The following is a 17,794-nucleotide window of genomic DNA, read 5'->3' as shown; positions in this document are numbered from 1 at the left end:
ATTAAATTTAATTGAATTTATTTAATTTAAAATTTATTAAATTTTAGGGAGATAAAGGTGCTAAAGATAAATGCTAGATCTCCTACATAAGAAACTGGGACATCAACAGGGCTACTCACTAAGATATGAGAAAAGAGGAACACTCTTTTCTTGCTCTGACATTTGCAAAATAATTATATTTTATAGGTGAATTTGCTGACCAACTAAAAGAGTGTGTTCACTATATCAAGCCAGGAATATTTGTACAGGATCAAAGGGTCACATCACTTTAGAACCAGATCTATTCCAAACTTCCAAACTTAAATGTGAGAAATTTCAGAGCTTGAGTTTAAGAGTAACCTTGCCAAGCTCACATAGATAAAAATATATGAAGTATCACTATAAAAGATGCTACAACAAAGACCAGATTACTTGACTCTAATGTTTACTGTATTTATCCATTATTTTTAAGTATTAACATATATTATTTCCCTTATAAAATTCTGTATTTATATAGATTGTATTGGCAAATTTTTCCTGCTCCTCTTCCTCCCCATCCTCCTTCACCTACCTCTACTCTTTTCTTTCTAGGACTTGGTCACTGAGGGACTATGGACCAAAACAATTACAGTTCTCTTCACAGTTTTGTTCTGCTTGGTTTCTCTGACCATCCCAAACTGGAGATGGTCCTATCAGGAGTTGTCACTATCTTCTACTTCATTACATGGGTGGGTAACACAGCCATCATCCTTGCATCTCTGCTGGATCCCCATCTTCAAACTCCAATGTATTTTTTCCTTAGGAATTTATCTTTCCTGGATCTGTGCTTCACAACTAGCATCGTCCCTCAAATGCTGGTTAACTTGTGGGGACCTCACAAGACCATCAGCTATGTGGGCTGTGTCACTCAACTCTATGTTTATATGTGGTTGGGGTCCTCTGAGTGTCTCCTCCTCGCTGTTATGTCCTATGATCGTTTCATAGCTATCTGTAAGCCCTTGCATTACTTGGTAATCATGAATCCACATTTCTGTCTCAAGATGGTAATCACAGTCTGGAGCATTAGTTTGGCCAACTCTGTAGTCTTATGTACACTCACCCTGAATTTACCTCGATGTGGAAACAATCTCCTGGATCATTTCTTGTGTGAGTTGCCAGCTATGGTCAAAATAGCTTGTATAGACACCACAACAGTTGAAATGTCTGTTTTTGCTTTAGGCATTGTCATTGTCCTTACACCCCTCAGCCTTATTCTTATATCCTATGGCTACATTGCCAAAGCTGTGCTCACAATAAAGTCAAAAGCAAGCCAACAAAAAGCAATTAATACCTGTGGATCTCATCTCACTGTTGTGTCCATCTTCTATGGAACTATTATCTACATGTACTTACAGCCAGGTAACAGTGCCTCCCAAGACCAGGGCAAGTTCCTCACCCTCTTTTACACAATCATCACTCCAAGTCTCAACCCTCTTGTTTATACCCTGCGGAATAAGGACATGAAGAATGCACTGAGGAAACTCGTGAGAGTTGACCATGAATCTACAAAATTGAAGAGGAACCAGATTCATGGCAAAATATTACCCTGGATAAGGCAATAAAATATATTTTCTAATTGTCTTTATTTTTTTTCATTGAAGTGTAATTGACACAGAGTGTTACAGTAGTTTCAGGTGTACGCTATAATGATTCAACAATTCTGTATATTTATCAGTGTTCAACATGATAAGGGTACTCTATATCCCCTTTATCTGTATCACCCATTAATGACCCTTCTCCTCTGTGGCAAGGACTTGTTTGTTCTCCATGTTTAAGTGTCTACTTTTTTGTTTGTCTCTTTTTTGTTTGTTCATTTGTTTTGTTTCCTAAATTCCACATATGAGTAAACTCATATGGTATTTGTCTTTCCTGCCTGACTTAGTTCACTTAGCATTGTTCCTTCTAGATACATCCATGTTGTTGCCAATGGCAAGGTTTTGTTCTTTTTATGGCTAAGTACTTTTCCACTGTGTATATGCATACACTGTTTTCTTTATCTATTTACATATGAGTGGTAACCGGGTTGTTTCCTTATCATGCCTATTATAAGTAAGGCTGCAATAAATATAAGGGTTCATATGGTTTCACTTACTTGTGGAGCATAAGGAATAATGTGGGGACATTAGGAGAAGGAAAGGAAAAGTGAATTGGGGAAAATCAGAGGGAGAGATGAAGCATGAGAGACTGTGGACTCTAGGAAACAAACTAAGGATTTTGGAGCAAAGGCAGTAGGAGGATGGGTGAACCTGATGGTGGATATTAAGGAGGGCATGTATTGCATGGAGCACTGGGTGTGGTGCATAAACAATGAATCTTGGAACACTGAAAAAATAAAATTAAATGAAAAATAAAAACAAAGAAACAAAAGTTAGTGTTTTGTTTTTGTTTTGTTTTGTTTTGTTTTGCTTCTTTGATTTCTTTGGGTAACTCAGCAGTGGAATTACTGAATCATATGGTAATTATATATTTAATCTTTTAAGGAATCTCCATACTCTTTTCATAGTGGTGCACCAATTTGTATCTCCACCAATAGTGCAAAAAATAGTAGTTTTTTTGACATCAGCCATAGATACATTTTTCTAAATATATTTTCTCTGACAAGGGAAACAAAGGAAAAATTAAACTATTAGGACTACACCAAAATAAAAATGTTTTGCACAGCAAGGAAACCATCCACAAAACAAAACTCAACCTACTCAATGGGAAAAAATGTTTTAAAATGATATATCCAATAAGGGGCTCATATCCAAAGATGTAGTGAACTTGTACAACTCAACAACAACAAAAAAACCCCATAAATTGAATTTTAAAAATGGGCCGAGGATCTCAATAGACATTTTTCCAAAGAAGATACAGATGGTCAATGAGTACGTGAAAGGATGCTCACTAATCATCAGGGAAATGCAAATTAAAAGACCAATAAGATACCACTTTTCACCTGTCAGAATGGCTAAAATCAAAAACAGAAGTAACAGGTGTTGGCAAGGATGTGGAGGAAAAGAAATCCCTCTGCACTATTGGTGTGAATCTGTCTTTATTTTCTACTGAAGCAACCAATTGTGAGACCACCAACTCAACTAATAGAAAAGTTCCTGTATATGAACATTCTGTGGATGCAACAATACTGTAACCATCTTACTTAGCTCTATTATGACTCTCATCATTAGCATACCTTCAGAGAAAATAGCTCACTAGGAATTTGTAATTTTGTTTGTACTATTACACAAAGAGGATGTAAACATAAACGTGAATACATTTAATTCATTCTAAAGACCCACAGAAACTGTTTTGATGACCTAGTTTTGTATTTTCTGTGCTAATGCTTGGATCTTCCAAAATATAGGCTTGAGTGAATGGATACATATACAGTATGGTTTGCATATTAAGTAATAATATACAAATCATGATCTTGTATATTAAATATCTTGTGATACCATACAAACTTTTATCAATATCTTGAGTAAATGTCCTTTGTTATTTAAGTTATTTCTTCATTAATGTGATACAAGGAAGTGAGAAGACACAAATTAGAGGGATTAAAATGTGATCAGACCATCTTACTCATTATGTATTCATTCATGAAATATTTATTCCATGACTGTCTCAACCTCATTGGATAAAAAACAGTATGATTCCTTTGATATTAGTTAGGATTTGGCTTTGATCTATCTATAGATCTTAGAATTTTATTTATTTATTTTTATTTTATTTATTTTTTTTTGCTGGGGACAAGCATATATTTTTTTATTTTTTAAAATTTCTTTTCAGTGTAACAGTATTCATTGTTTTTGCAAGAATTTATGGAAATATTGAGAAATGTAGATTTGTACATTTTTATGTAGTGTAATTTCTTAAAATGAATAAATGTTTTCATTTCCATTCATCATGCCATAATACCAAGTATTTTATGGGGAAGTTTGATGACTTTTGAATTAAACTTTGACATTTTCTGTGATGGGATACCTCTCTAAAAAACCCATTACTTAATAATTGTAATCAATCAGACATAAAATACTGTCTCCTCTGTGGACTCTGAGAAACAAACTGAGTGTTTTGGAGGGGAAGGGAGTTGGTTGGGAGAGGCTGGTGGTAGGTATTAAGGAGGGCACATATTGCGTGGAGCACTGGGTGTAGTGCATAAACAATGAGTCTTGGAACACTGAAAACAAATAAAATTTTTTAAAAATTGTCTCCTCTGTCACTTCATAATTCTTGAGACATGAAGAGGGTGAGTCACTGGATAATTTTTACTTTCCCACTCAGAACGACACAGAAATGCCTCTCATAATATGTATTGAATGTGATGTAGAGTATTGCCAGTGTTCTTTCATCCACACAATACCTCCTTCACAGTTGCCTTAAACAGGAAGAGGTAGAACATCTGAACAGACAAATAACCAGGAAGGAAATTGAAGCAGTAATCAAAACCTCCCAAAAGAACAAGAGTCCAAGCAAGATGGGAGAATCCTACCAAATATTTAAAGAAGAAATAATGCCTTTTCTATTGAAGATATTTCAAAAAATAGAAACAGGAAGAAATCTTCCAAACTCATCTTATGAGGCCAGCATTACCCAGATCCCGAACTAGGCAGAGACCATATCACAAAGAAGAATTACGGACCAGTATCCCCGAGGAACATGGATGCCAAGATACTCAACAATGTCCTAGCCAATAGGATCCAACAGTACCTTAAAAGAATTATTAACCATGACCAGGTGGGATTTATACCTGGATGCAAGGGTGATTCATTTCACAAGTCAATCAACCTGATAGAGCACATTACTAAAAGAAGAGGCAGGAATCACATGATCATCTCAATTGACTCAGAGAAAGTGTTTGAAAAATACAACATCCTTTCGTGATCAAAACTCTTCAGAGTGTAGAGATAGAGGGAGCATTCCTGAATATCATAAAAGCCATCTATGAAAAGCCCACATGAATATCATTCTTTTTTTGGGGGGGGGGTTATAATTGGTTTTATTTATTTATTTTTTAATATAATTTTTTATTTTTTATAAACATATATTTTTATCCCCAGGGGTACAGGTCTGTGAATCAACAGGTTTACACACTTCACAGCACTCACCAAAGCACATACCCTCCCCAATGTCCATAATACCACCCCCTTCTCCCAAACCCCCTCCCCCCAGCACCCCTCAGTTTGTTTTGTGAGATTAAGAGTCACTTATGGTTTGTCTCCCTCCCAATCCCATCTTCTTTCATTTATTCTTCTCATACCCACTTAAGCCCCCATGTTGCAACACCACTTCCTCATATCAGGGAGATCATATGATAGTTGTCTTTCTCCGCCTGACTTATTTCGCTAAGCATGATACGCTCTAGTTCCATCCATGTTGTCGCAAATGGCAAGATTTCATTTCTTTTGATGGCTGCATAGTATTCCATTGTGTATATATACCACATCTTCTTGATCCATTCATCTGTTGATGGACACCTAGGTTCTTTCCATAGTTTGGCTATTGTGGACATTGCTGCTATAAACATTCGGGTGCACGTGCCCCTTTGGATCACTACGTTTGTATCTTTAGGGTAAATACCCAATAGTGCAGTTGCTGGGTCATAGGGCAGTTCTATTTTCAACATTTTGAGGAACCTCCATGCTGTTTTCCAGAGAGGTTGCACCAGCTTGCATTCCCACCAACAGTGTAGGAGGGTTCCCCTTTCTCCGCATCCTCGCCAGCATCTGTCATTTCCTGACTTGTTGATTTTAGCCATTCTGACTGGTGTGAGGTGATATCGCATTGTGGTTTTGATTTGTATTTCCCTGATGCCGAGTGATATGGAGCACTTTTTCATGTGTCTGTTGGCCATCTGGATGTCTTCTTTGCAGAAATGTCTGTTCATGTCCTCTGTCCATTTCTTGATTGGATTATTTGTTCTTTGGGTGTTGAGTTTGCTAAGTTCTTTATAGATTCTGGACACTAGTCCTTTATCTGATATGTCGTTTGCAAATATCTTCTCCCATTCTGTCAGTTGTCTTTTGATTTTGTTAACTGTTTCCTTTGCTGTGCAAAAGCTTTTGATCTTGATGAAATCCCAATAGTTCATTTTTGCCCTTGCTTCCCTTGCCTTTTGCATTGTTCCTAGGAAGTTGTTGCTGCGGCTGAGGTCGAAGAGGTTGCTGCCTGTGTTCTCCTCAAGGATTTGATGGATTCCTTTCGCACATTGAGGTCCTTCATCCATTTTGAGTCTATTTTCGTGTGTGGTGTAAGGAAATGGTCCAATTTCATTTTTCTGCATGTGGCTGTCCAATTTTGCCAGCACCATTTATTGAAGAGGCTGTCTTTTTTCCATTGGACATTCTTTCCTGCTTTGTCGAAGATTAGTTGACCATAGAGTTGAGGGTCTATTTCTGGGCTCTCTATTCTGTTCCATTGATCTATGTGTCTGTTTTTGTGCCAGTACCATGCTGTCTTGATGATGACAGCTTTGTAATAGAGCTTGAAGTCCGGGATTGTGATGCCACCAACGTTGGCTTTCTTTTTCAATATCCCTTTGGCTATTCGAGGTCTTTTCTGGTTCCATATAAATTTTAGCATTATTTGTTCCATTTCTTTGAAAAAGATGGATGGTACTTTGATAGGAATTGCATTAAATGTGTAGATTGCTTTAGGTAGCATAGACATTTTCACAATATTTATTCTTCCAATCCAGGAACATGGAACATTTTTCCATTTCTTTGTGTCTTCCTCAATTTCTTTCATGAGTACTTTATAGTTTTCTGAGTATAGATTCTGTGACTCTTTGGTTAGGTTTATTCCTAGGTATCTTATAGTTTTGGGTGCAATTGTAAATGGGATTGACTCCTTAATTTCCCTTTCTTCTGTCTTGCTGTTGGTGTAGAGAAATGCAACTGATTTCTGTGCATTGATTTTATATCCTGACACGTTACTGAATTCCTGTATAAGTTCTAGCAGTTTTGGAGTGGAGTCTTTTGGGTTTTCCACATATAGTATCATATCATCTGCGAAGAGTGATAATTTGACTTCTTCTTTGCCGATTTGGATGCCTTTAATTTCCTTTTGTTGTCTGATTGCTGAGGCTAGGACCTCTAGTACGATGTTGAATAGCAGTGGTGATAATGGACATCCCTGCCGTGTTCCTGACCTTAGCGGAAAAGCTTTCAGTTTTTCTCCATTGAGAATGATATTTGCGGTGGGTTTTTCATAGATGGCTTTGATGATATTGAGGTATGTGCCCTCTATCCCTACACTTTGAAGAGTTTTGATCAGGAAGGGATGCTGTACTTTGTGGAATGCTTTTTCAGCATCTATTGAGAGTATCATATGGTTCTTGTTCTTACTTTTATTGATGTGTTATATCACATTGACTGATTTGCGGATGTTGAACCAACCTTGCAGCCCTGGAATAAATCCCACTTGGTCGTGGTGAATAATCTTTTTAATGTACTGTTGAATCCTATTGGCTAGTATTTTGTTGAGTATTTTCGCATCTGTGTTCATCAAGGATATCGGTCTATAGCTCTCTTTTTTGGTGGGATCCTTGTCTGGTTTTGGGATCAAGGTGATGCTGGCCTCATAAAATGAGTTTGGAAGTTTTCCTTCCATTTCTATTTTTTGGAACAGTTTTAGGAAATAGGAATTAGTTCTTCTTTAAATGTTTGGTAGAATTCCCCTGGGAAGCCGTCTGGCCCTGGGCTTTTGTTTGTTTGGAGATTTTTAATGACTGTTTCAATCTCCTTACTGGTTATGGGTCTGTTCAGGCTTTCTATTTCTTCCTGGTTCAGTTGTGGTAGTTTATATGTTTCTAGGAATGCATCCATTTCTTCCAGATTGTCAAATTTATTGGCGTAGAGTTGCTCATAGTATGTTCTTATAATAGTTTGTATTTCTTTGGTGTTAGTTGTGATCTCTCCTCTTTCATTCATGATTTTATTTATTTGGGTCCTTTCTCTTTTCTTTTTGATAAGTCAGGTCAGGGGTTTATCAATTTTATTAATTCTTTCAAAGAACCAGCTCCTACTTTCGTTGATTTGTTCTATTGTTTTTTTGGTTTCTATTTCATTGATTTCTCCTCTGATCTTTATGATTTCTCTTCTCCTGCTAGGCTTAGGGTTTCTTTCTTGTTCTTTCTCCAGCTCCTTTAGGTGTAGGGTTAGATTGTGTACCTGAGACCTTTCTTGTTTCTTGAGAAAGGCTTGTAGCGCTATATATTTTCCTCTCAGGACTGCCTTTGTTGTGTCCCACAGATTTTGAACCGTTGTATTTTCATTATCATTTGTTTCCATGATTTTTTTCAATTCTTCTTTAATTTGCCGGTTGACCCATTCATTCTTTAGAAGGATGCTGTTTAGTCTCCATGTATTTTGGTTCTTTTCAAACTTCCTTTTGTGGTTGAATTCTAGCTTTAGAGCATTGTGGTCTGAAAATATGCAGGGAATGATCCCAATCTTTTGATACCAGTTGAGTTCTGATTTAGGACCAAGGATGTGATCTATTCTGGAGAATGTTCCATGTGCACTAGAGAAGAATGTGTATTCTGTTGCTTTGGGATGAAATGTTCTGAATATATCTGTGATGTCCATCTGGTCCAGTGTGTTGTTTAAGGCCTTTATTTCCTTGCTGATCTTTTGCTTGGATGATCTGTCCATTTCAGTGAGGGGAGTGTTAAAGTCCCCTACTATTATTGTATTATTGTTGATGTGTTTCTTTGATTTTGTTATTAATTGGTTTATATAGTTGGCTGCTCCCACGTTTGGGGCATAGATAATTAAAATTGTTACATCTTCTTGTTGGACAGAACCTTTGAGTATGATATAGTGTCCTTCCTCATCTCTTATTATAGTCTTTGGCTTAAAATCTAATTGATATGATATAAGGATTGCCACTCCTGCTTTCTTCTGATGTCCATTAGCATGGTAAATTCTTTTCCACCCCCTCACTTTAAATCTGGAGGTGTCTTCGGGCTTAAAATGAGTTTCTTGGAGGCAACATATAGATGGGTTTTGTTTTTTTATCCATTCTGATACCCTGTGTCTTTTGACAGGGGCATTTAGCCCATTAACATTCAGGGTAACTATTGAGAGATATGAATTTAGGGCCATTGTATTGCCTGTAAGGTGACTGTTACTGTATATGGTCTCTGTTCCTTTCTGATCTACCACTTGTAGGCTCTCTCTTTGCTTAGAGGACCCCTTTCAAGATTTCCTGTAGAGCTGGTTTGGTGTTTGCAAATTCTTTCAGTTGTTGTTTGTCCTGGAAGCTTTTAATCTCTCCTTCTATTTTCAATGATAGCCTAGCTGGATATAGTATTCTGGGCTGCATGTTTTTCTCGTTTAGTGCTCTGAAAATATCATGCCAGCTCTTTCTGGCCTGCCAGGTCTCTGTGGATAAGTCAGCTGCCAATCTAATATTTTTACCATTGTATGTTACAGACTTCTTTTCCCGGGCTGCTTTCAGGATTTTCTCTTTGTCACTGAGACTTGTAAATTTTACTATTAGGTGACGGGGTGTGGGCCTATTCTTATTGATTTTGAGGGGCGTTCTCTGAACCTCCTGAATTTTGATGCTCGTTCCCTTTGCCATATTGGGGAAATTCTCTCCAATAATTCTCTCTAGTATACCTTCTGCTCCCCTCTCTCTTTCTTCTTCTTCTGGAATCCCAATTATTCTAATGTTGTTTCATCTTATGGTGTCACTCATCTCTCGAATTCTCCCCTCGTGGTCCAGTATCTGTTTGTCCCTCTTTTGCTCAGCTTCTTTATTCTCTGTCATTTGGTCTTCTATATCACTAATTCTTTCTTCTGCCTCATTTATCCTAGCAGTGAGAGCCTCCATTTTTGATTGCACCTCATTAATAGCTTTTTTGATTTCACCTTGGTTAGATTTTAGTTCTTTTATTTCTCCAGAAAGGGCTTTTATATCTCTCGAGAGGGTTTCTCTAATATCTTCCATGCCTTTTTCGAGCCCGGCTAGAACCTTGAGAATTGTCATTCTGAACTCTAGATCTGACATATTACCGATGTCTGTATTGATTAGGTCCCTAGCCTTCGGTACTGCCTCTTGTTCTTTTTTTTGTGTTGAATTTTTCTGTCTTGTCATTTTGTCCTGAGAAGAGTATTTGAAGGGGCAAGTAAAATACTAAAAGGGTGGCAACAACCCCAGGAAAGTATGCTTTAACCAAATTAGAAGAGATCCCAAATCGTGACGGGGGAGAAAGGGGATAAAAAGAGGTTTAAAAAGGAAGAAAGGAAAAAAAAAGAAAAAAGAAAAAAGAGAAAAAAAAAGAAAGTAAAGAATTAAAAAAAAAAAAAAAGAAAACACCTAAGAAAAATATAAAAAAGAAAAAATATATATATTAGATAAACTAGTAAAAAATCGTTAAAAAAGAAAAAGGTAACAGTTAAAAAAAAATTTTACCCGAAGGCGAGAAAAAAAAAACAAAAAATGAAAAATAAAAAAATTAAATTAACCGCAAGACTAAAAGAAATCACAGGGAAAAAGCCATGAGTTCTGTGCTTTGCTTTCTCCTCCTCTAGAATTCTGCTGCTCTCCTTGGTATTGAAACCGCACTCTTTGGTAGGTGAACTTGGTCTCGGCTGGATTTCTTGTTGCTCTTCTGGGGGAGGGGCCTGTTGTAGTGATTCTCAAGTGTCTTTGCCCCAGGCGGATTGCACCGCCCTTACCTGGGGCCGGGGTGAGTAATCCGCTTGGGTTTGCTTTTAGGAGCTTTTGTTCCCTGAGCGCTTTCTGTAGAGTTCCGGAGGACGGGAATACAAATGGCGGCCTCCTGGTCTCCGGCCTGGAGGTGCCAGAGAGCCCAGGGCCGCACTCCTCAGAGCGCGCTCAGAGAACGGCGCCCAGTTACTCCCGTCTGCCTGACCTCTGGCCGCGCTCCGAGCTCTCGAGCCTGTGACCGGTTCAAGGTCACCCCGAGCTGCGAGCTTACTGTCGGCTCTGTCTCTGTAGCCGGCTTTCCCGTTCCAATACCCGCAAGCTCTGTGACACTCAGACACCCTGGATCCTTCTGTGACCCTGCGGGGCCTGAGGCCACGCTGACCCCGTGTGGGCTTTGCCCCGGGTAGCCTCTGGAGCGATGTCCCTCAGCGGAACAGACTTTTAAAAGTCCTGATTTTGTGCGCGGTTGCTCCGCTGCTTGCCGGGAGCCGGCCCCTCCCCCCGGGGTCTATCTTCCCGTCGCTTTGGATTCACTTTTCCGCCGGTCCTACCTTTCAGAAAGTGGTTGTTTTTCTGTTTCCAGAATTGCTGTTCTTCTTCTCTTGGATCTCCGATGGATTTTCAGGTGTTTGCAATCTTTAGATAAGCTATCTAGCTGATCCTCGGATAGCTGAAGTAGTCTCAGGCTGCTACTTCTCCGCCATCTTGACTCCTCCCTCCCATGAATATCATTCTTAATGGGGAAAAGCTACAAGCCTTTCCCTTAAGTGTAGGAACATGACAGCGATGCCCACTCTCACCACTATCGTTCAGTATAATACTAGAAGTGCTAACCTCAGCAATCAGCCAATATCAAGAAATAAAAGGCATTCAAATTGGCAAAGAAGAAGTCTAACTCTCTCTCTTGGCAGATGACTTTATGTGGAAAACCCAAAAGACTCCACCCCCCAATTACCAGAACTCATACAGCAATTCAGCAATGTGGCAGGATACAAAATCAATGGACAGAGTCAGTGGCATTTCTGTACCCTAACAACGTAACTGTAGGAAGAGAAATTAAGGAATCCGTTCCATTTACAGTAATACCAAGAACCAGGAGATACCTTGGAATAAACCTAACCAACATGGTAAAAAATCTATACTCTAGAAACTACAGAAAACTTATGAAAGAAATTGTAGAAGACACAAAGAGATGGAAAACAATTCCATACTCACAGTTTGGAAGAATAAAGATTGTGAAAATGTCTATGCTGCCTAGAGCAATCTTTCAAATGCCATCCCTATCAAAATACCAATGGCATTTTTCAAAGTGCTGGAACAAACAATTGTAAAATTTCTATAGAATGAGAAAAGACCCTGAGTCACCAAGGTAATGTTGAAAAAGAAAGAGCTGGGGGTATAACGTTGCCTGATTTCGAGCTTTACTACAAAGCTTTGATCCCCAAGACAGCATGGTACTGGCACAAAAGCACACACATAAACCAATAGAACAGAATAGACCAGGAATGGACCCTCATCTCCATGGATAACTAATCTTTGACAAATCAAGAAAAAATATCCAATGGAAAACAGCAGTCTCTTCAATAAATGATGATGGAAAACTGGACAGCCACATGCAGAAGAATGAAACTTGACCATTCTCTTACACCATACACAAAGATAAACTCACAATTCATGAAAGATCTCAATGTGAGACAGGATTCCATCAAAATCCTAGAGGAGAACATAGGCAGTTACCACTTGGACATTAGTCCACAGCAACTTCTTTCAAGACACGGTTGCCAAACTGTGGAAAGATCCAAGATGCCGTTCAATGGATGAACGGTTAAGGAAGATGTGGTCCATATACACTATGGAGTATTATGCCTCCATCAGAAAGGATGAATCCCCAACTTTTGTAGCAACATGGACGGGACTGGAAGAGATTATGCTGAGTGAAATAAGTCAAGCAGAGAGAGTCAATTATCATATGGTTTCACTTATTTGTGGAGCATAACAAAAAGCATGGAGGACATGGGTAGTTAGAGAGAAGGGGGTTGGGGTAAATTGGAAGGGGAGGTGAATCATGAGAAACTATGGACTCTGAAAAACAATCTGAGGGGTCTGAAGTGGCGGGGGGGTGGGAGGTTGTGGTACCAGGTGGTGGGTATTATAGAGGGCACGGATTGCATGGAGCACTGGGTGTGGTGAAAAAATAATGATACTATTATGCTGAAAATAAATTAATTAAAAAAAAAAAAAGACATGTCTCCAAAGACAAAGGAAACAAAAGCAAGAAGGAACTTTTCAGACTTCATCAAGACAAAAATCTTCTGTTGAAAGACCCCTCTCCCCTTGCTAAAGGCTTGTTTAAGTAACCCATTATTCCCATAGCCGGATGGCAACACATATCCTGCACAAACAGGATGTCTGTGATCACCCGGTCTGTCAAAAGAAAAGACAAATGAAAAGTAGAATGTAACTAGGACTTTCCAGAGTGCTGACCCAAGGAACCACCAGAACGCCCTGACCCCAGGAACCACCAGAACGCCCTGACCCCAACGCCCAATCATGCTTGATTCAAATTAATCAATCAGACTCCTGTAACCATGCATATCTGCTTCTGTAAGACCGCTTCCTGCCACCCCAACCCTTGCCCTATATAATCTGTTCCCCAACCTAGCCTGGCCTGCTCAGTCCACAAAGGCTGATGCGTCTGCAGGCGCCTGTGTAACCAATAAACCTCTTGCAACTTGCATCCAGTGGAGGCTTGGTGTCTGTTTCTTGGGTGCGGATCGAGGGTCTTTCACTGTACAGCAAAGGAAACAATCAACAAAACTAAGAGGCAACTCATGGAATGGGAGAAGATATTTATAAATGACATTGCAGACAAGGATTTGATATCCAAGATCTGTAAAGTACTTCTCAAACGAACGCCCAAAAATAAAGAATCCAGTCAATAAATTGGAAGGGGAGGTGAACCACGAGAGACTTTGGACTCTGAAAAACAACCTGAGGGTTTTGAAGGGGTGGGGGGTTGGGGGGAGCCAGGTGGTGGATATTAGGGAGGGCATGTATTGCATGGAGCACTGGGTGTGGTGCAAAAACAATGAATACTGTTACACTGAAAAGAAAAAAAAATGGGCAAAAGATATGAGCAGAAAATTCTCCAGAGAAGACATAGAAATAGCTAATAGACACATGAAACATTGTTCTACATTACTAGTCATCAGGGAAATAGAAATCAAAACCACATTGAGATACCACCTTACACCAGTTAGAATGGCAAAACTTAACAAGGCAGGAAACAACAGATGTTGACAAGGGTGTGGAGAAAGGGGAACCCTCTTACACTGTTGGTGGGAATGCAACCTGGTGCAGCCATTCTGGAAAACAGTATCGAGGTTTCACAAGATGTTAAGAATAGAGCTTCCCTACAACTCAGCAATTGTACTACTAGGTATTTACCCCAAAGATACATGCACCCTATAGCTCATAGCAGCAATGTCCACAATAGCCAAACTATGGAAAGAACCTAGATGTCCATCAACATATGAATGGATAAAGAAGATGTGATATATGGTGGAATACTATGTAGCCATCTGAAAAATAAAATTAAAGAAAAGAAATCTTGCCATTTGTAATGACGTGGAATCTTGCCATTTGTAATGACGTGGATGGAAATAGAGGGTATTATGCTAAGCAAAATAAGTCAATCAGAGAAAGACAATTATCATATCTGATATGAGGAATTTGAGAGGCAGGGAAGGGGGTCATGGGTGGTAGGGAGGGAAAAGATGAAACAAGATGGGACTGGGGACTCTTAAAAAAATTAAATTTAGGGGCGCCTGGGTGGCTCAGTGGGTTAAGCCGCTGCCTTCGGCTCAGGTCATGATCTCAGGGTCCTGGGATCTAGTCTCTGCTCAGCAGGGAGCCTGCTTCCTCCTCTCTCTCTCTCTCTGCCTGCCTCTCTGCCTACTTGTGATCTCTCTCTGTCAAATAAATAAATAAAATCTTAAAAAAAATTAAAAAATTAAATTTAAATTTAAAAAAAATTTGTATTTTTTTATTAACATATAATGTATTATTAGCCCCAGGATGTTTTTCAACATTTCTTTGGCTATTTGGGGGTCTTTTCTTGTGCTATATCAATTTTAGAATTTTTTTTTCCAGCTCTGTGAAAGGTGATGATGATATTTTGATAGGGATTGCTTTGAATGTGTAGGTTGCTTTGAATGTGTAGGTTGCTTTGAGTAGCAAAGAAATAGTCAACAAAACTAAAAGGTAGCTTATGGAATAGGAGAAAATATTTGCAAATGACTTATCAGGTAAAAGGCTATGGAGGAGGCAAGATGGCAGAAGTATAGGGGACCTCATTTCATCTGGTCCCTTGAATTTAGTTAGATAACTATAAATCATTCTGAACAGCCATGAATTCAACCTCAGATGTAAGAAAAGAATACCCGCAGTGCTACAAGAAGAAAAGCGATCACTTTTTGTCAGGTAGAAGGTGCAGAGAAGTGATTCTGAGGGGATATATCAGAAGATAAACAGCGGTAGAAGGGAGTCTCAGTAAGCACCGCTACTGGAAAGCGATAGAGCCCTGCAAGGTGAAATTGGAACACTTAGAAATCTGCTCCAGTGAAAGCTGTCCCTGCTTGAAAGGTGCTCAAGTGGTGAAACAGGGCAGAATTATAGCTGGGACAGTGTGATTTTAGGATTCCTAGACTCACAGAAATAATGGGGGTGCCTGAGCTGGTAGAGTTCCCAAGCATTGGAGCAGGAAAACTTGTTATGGTCAGTGAGCCCAGGAGGGGGCTCTCAGCTTGGTTCACCATAAACCATGAGCTGTGGCCCAATCAGGTGACCACTCTCCGTGTGGGAACCCTGCAAAGGACAGGAATGTGGGGACCCTCCGCCTTCCCCTGAGAGGGGTGAAGCAGGTGCACATACAACCTTCGGATACCTCTCAGTGTGTCCTGTAAAAGCCAGGAAAGCAGCAACCTTCCCCCAGGAGGGTTGGAGAGGGCACAGTTTTGGGCAACTGTTTTCCATGCCAGGGCCCTAAAACATGCAGAAGCCCAGGACCCTCTGCCTTTCCCTAGGAGCATAGGTGTGGGTGTTCACTGCAGGAATCTGAGAAGTTTAGCACACACAAAAGTGAAGACTTTTTTTTCTTTCTTTCTTTTTTTTTTTTTTTTAATCCCTGAGGGTTTACTGAAGAGAGGGGACTGCGATCTTTTGGCTCTGGGGAGGGAGATTGAGGTGTGGCCTTTTTTTTTTTTTTTTTTTTTTTTTTTTTTTTGATCCTATAAGGAAAGGTGGAAAGCCTTCAGGGAACAAGAACCACACAGAGCAACCAAAAATTGTTTACACTGAGACTGGGCCCCCTTGCAAGGGGCGGTGCAACTCCACCCAGGCAGACACCTGAGAATCAGCACAGCAGACCCCTTCCCCAGAAGAACAACTGGAAGAACAGGTGAACAGCAAGTTTACCGACCACACAGGACTGTAAAATTCCAGGGTTACAGGGAAATAGTATCTAGAATTCAAGGTTTTTTCTCATTATTTATTTATATTTCAGTTTAAAAAATTTCCATTTCTTTTTTCCCTTTTCAAGTAGTTTCTTATTTTATCAGCTCTTTATTATTTTTTCTGCCCCACCCTCCTTGAGACATCCCCTGTTTTTTTTTTTAATTTAAATTAAATTAGCCAAGGTATATGCTCTTTATTTTTAACTTTATTTTTAACTTTTTTCAACTAACATCTTTTACATTTACATTTTATAGATATATTTTTCGTGTTTGACTTCCTTTGACTCTATTCAATTTTATTTTTGTACATATATAACTTTTGCTTTCTTTACAATTTTGGGATTTAGTGTCTTCTAAAACACAGACCAAAAAATACACTCAGTGCCAAGTGGATCACCCTGTTTTGTCCATTCTGTGAGATTATACTCTCTCTTCCCCTTGCCCGCCCTTTTTATTTCCCTTTTTTCTTTTTCTTCTTTTCTTTTCTAGTTTCTGACCTCTTTGACTTGTCTAGTGTGCATTTTGCTTGGGTTGTGGTTGATATTTTTGATAGTGCTCACTCATTCATCCACTCTTCTCTGGAAAAAATGACTAGAAGGAGGAATTCACAACAAAGGAAAGAACAAGAGGTAATAATCTCTGCCACAGATCTAATCTATATGAATATAAGTAAAATGTCAGAGCTGGAATTCAGGATAACAATTATAAACTTACTAGCTGGGCTTGAAAAAGCATAAAAGACACTGGAGAATCTCTTAGTGCAGGAATGAGATCTAATAAGGCCAAATTTAAAATGTTCTACCTGAGACGCAGGTTAAATTGGATGCTCTAAAGGCTAGGCTAAATGAGGCAGAGTAAGTGACACAGAACACAAGTTGATAAGAAAGAAGCTGAGGAAAAGAGACAAAAGCAACTTATGGACCATGAGGAGAGACTTTGAGAGATCATTGATGCCATGAAATGAAACAATATCAGAATTATTGGGAGGTATGGGGCACCTGAGTGGCGCAGTGGGTTAAAAGCCTCTGCCTTCGGCTCAGGTCATGATTCCATGGTTCTGGGATCGAGCCCCGCATCGGGCTCTCTGCTCAGAATCTACAGAAACAGGGACACTTTAATGGCATTAAATTCACATCTTTCAATAGTTACTCTGAATGGAAATGGGCCAAAGGCTCCAGTCAAAAGACATAGGGTATCAGATTGGCTAAAAAGCAAGACCCATCCATATTCTTTCTACAGGAGATTCACTTTACACCTAAAGATATATCCAGACTGAAAGTGAGGTGGTGGAGAACAATTATCAGGCAAATGGGCCTCAAAAGAGAGCTGGGGGAGCAATACTCATATCAGACAAATTAGATTTTAAATCAAAGACTGTAGTAAGTGATGAAGAGGGATGCTATATCATACTTAAAGTGCCTACCCAACAAGAAGATCTAATAATTATAAATATGCTCTTAGTTTGGGAGCATCCAACTATATCAAATGATTAGTAACCAAAATGAAGAAATACATTGATAATAATACATTAATAGTAGGAGACTTCAACACGCACTCACAGCAATGTACGGATCATCTAAGCAGAAGATCAACAAAGAAACAAG

At 39.1% G+C, this 17,794-nt stretch overlaps 1 protein-coding gene across 1 annotated transcript; it reads left to right on the top strand.

Moving 5' to 3' along the window:
* The first annotated feature begins 575 nt into the window (after positions 1-575).
* Positions 576-1,772, top strand: LOC101670028 (olfactory receptor 2W1). Its single transcript, XM_004779988.2, has one exon. The coding sequence runs from the start codon at positions 591-593 to the stop codon at positions 1,578-1,580; it is 990 nt and encodes a 329-aa protein (XP_004780045.1). The 5' UTR covers positions 576-590; the 3' UTR covers positions 1,581-1,772.
* Positions 1,773-17,794: the final 16,022 nt, after the last annotated feature.

This window comes from Mustela putorius, unplaced genomic scaffold (genome assembly GCF_011764305.1).
Source record: "Mustela putorius furo isolate JIRA1106 unplaced genomic scaffold, ASM1176430v1.1 tig00537295_pilon_pilon_pilon, whole genome shotgun sequence".
In the NCBI taxonomy this organism is placed as follows: domain Eukaryota; kingdom Metazoa; phylum Chordata; class Mammalia; order Carnivora; family Mustelidae; genus Mustela; species Mustela putorius.
This window is presented reverse-complemented; position numbering and strand designations above follow the sequence as displayed.

Coding starts and splice junctions, on each gene's coding strand:
- LOC101670028 (XM_004779988.2), top strand. CDS start 591: ATGGACCAAAACAATTACAGTTCTCTTCACAGTTTTGTTCTGCTTGGT.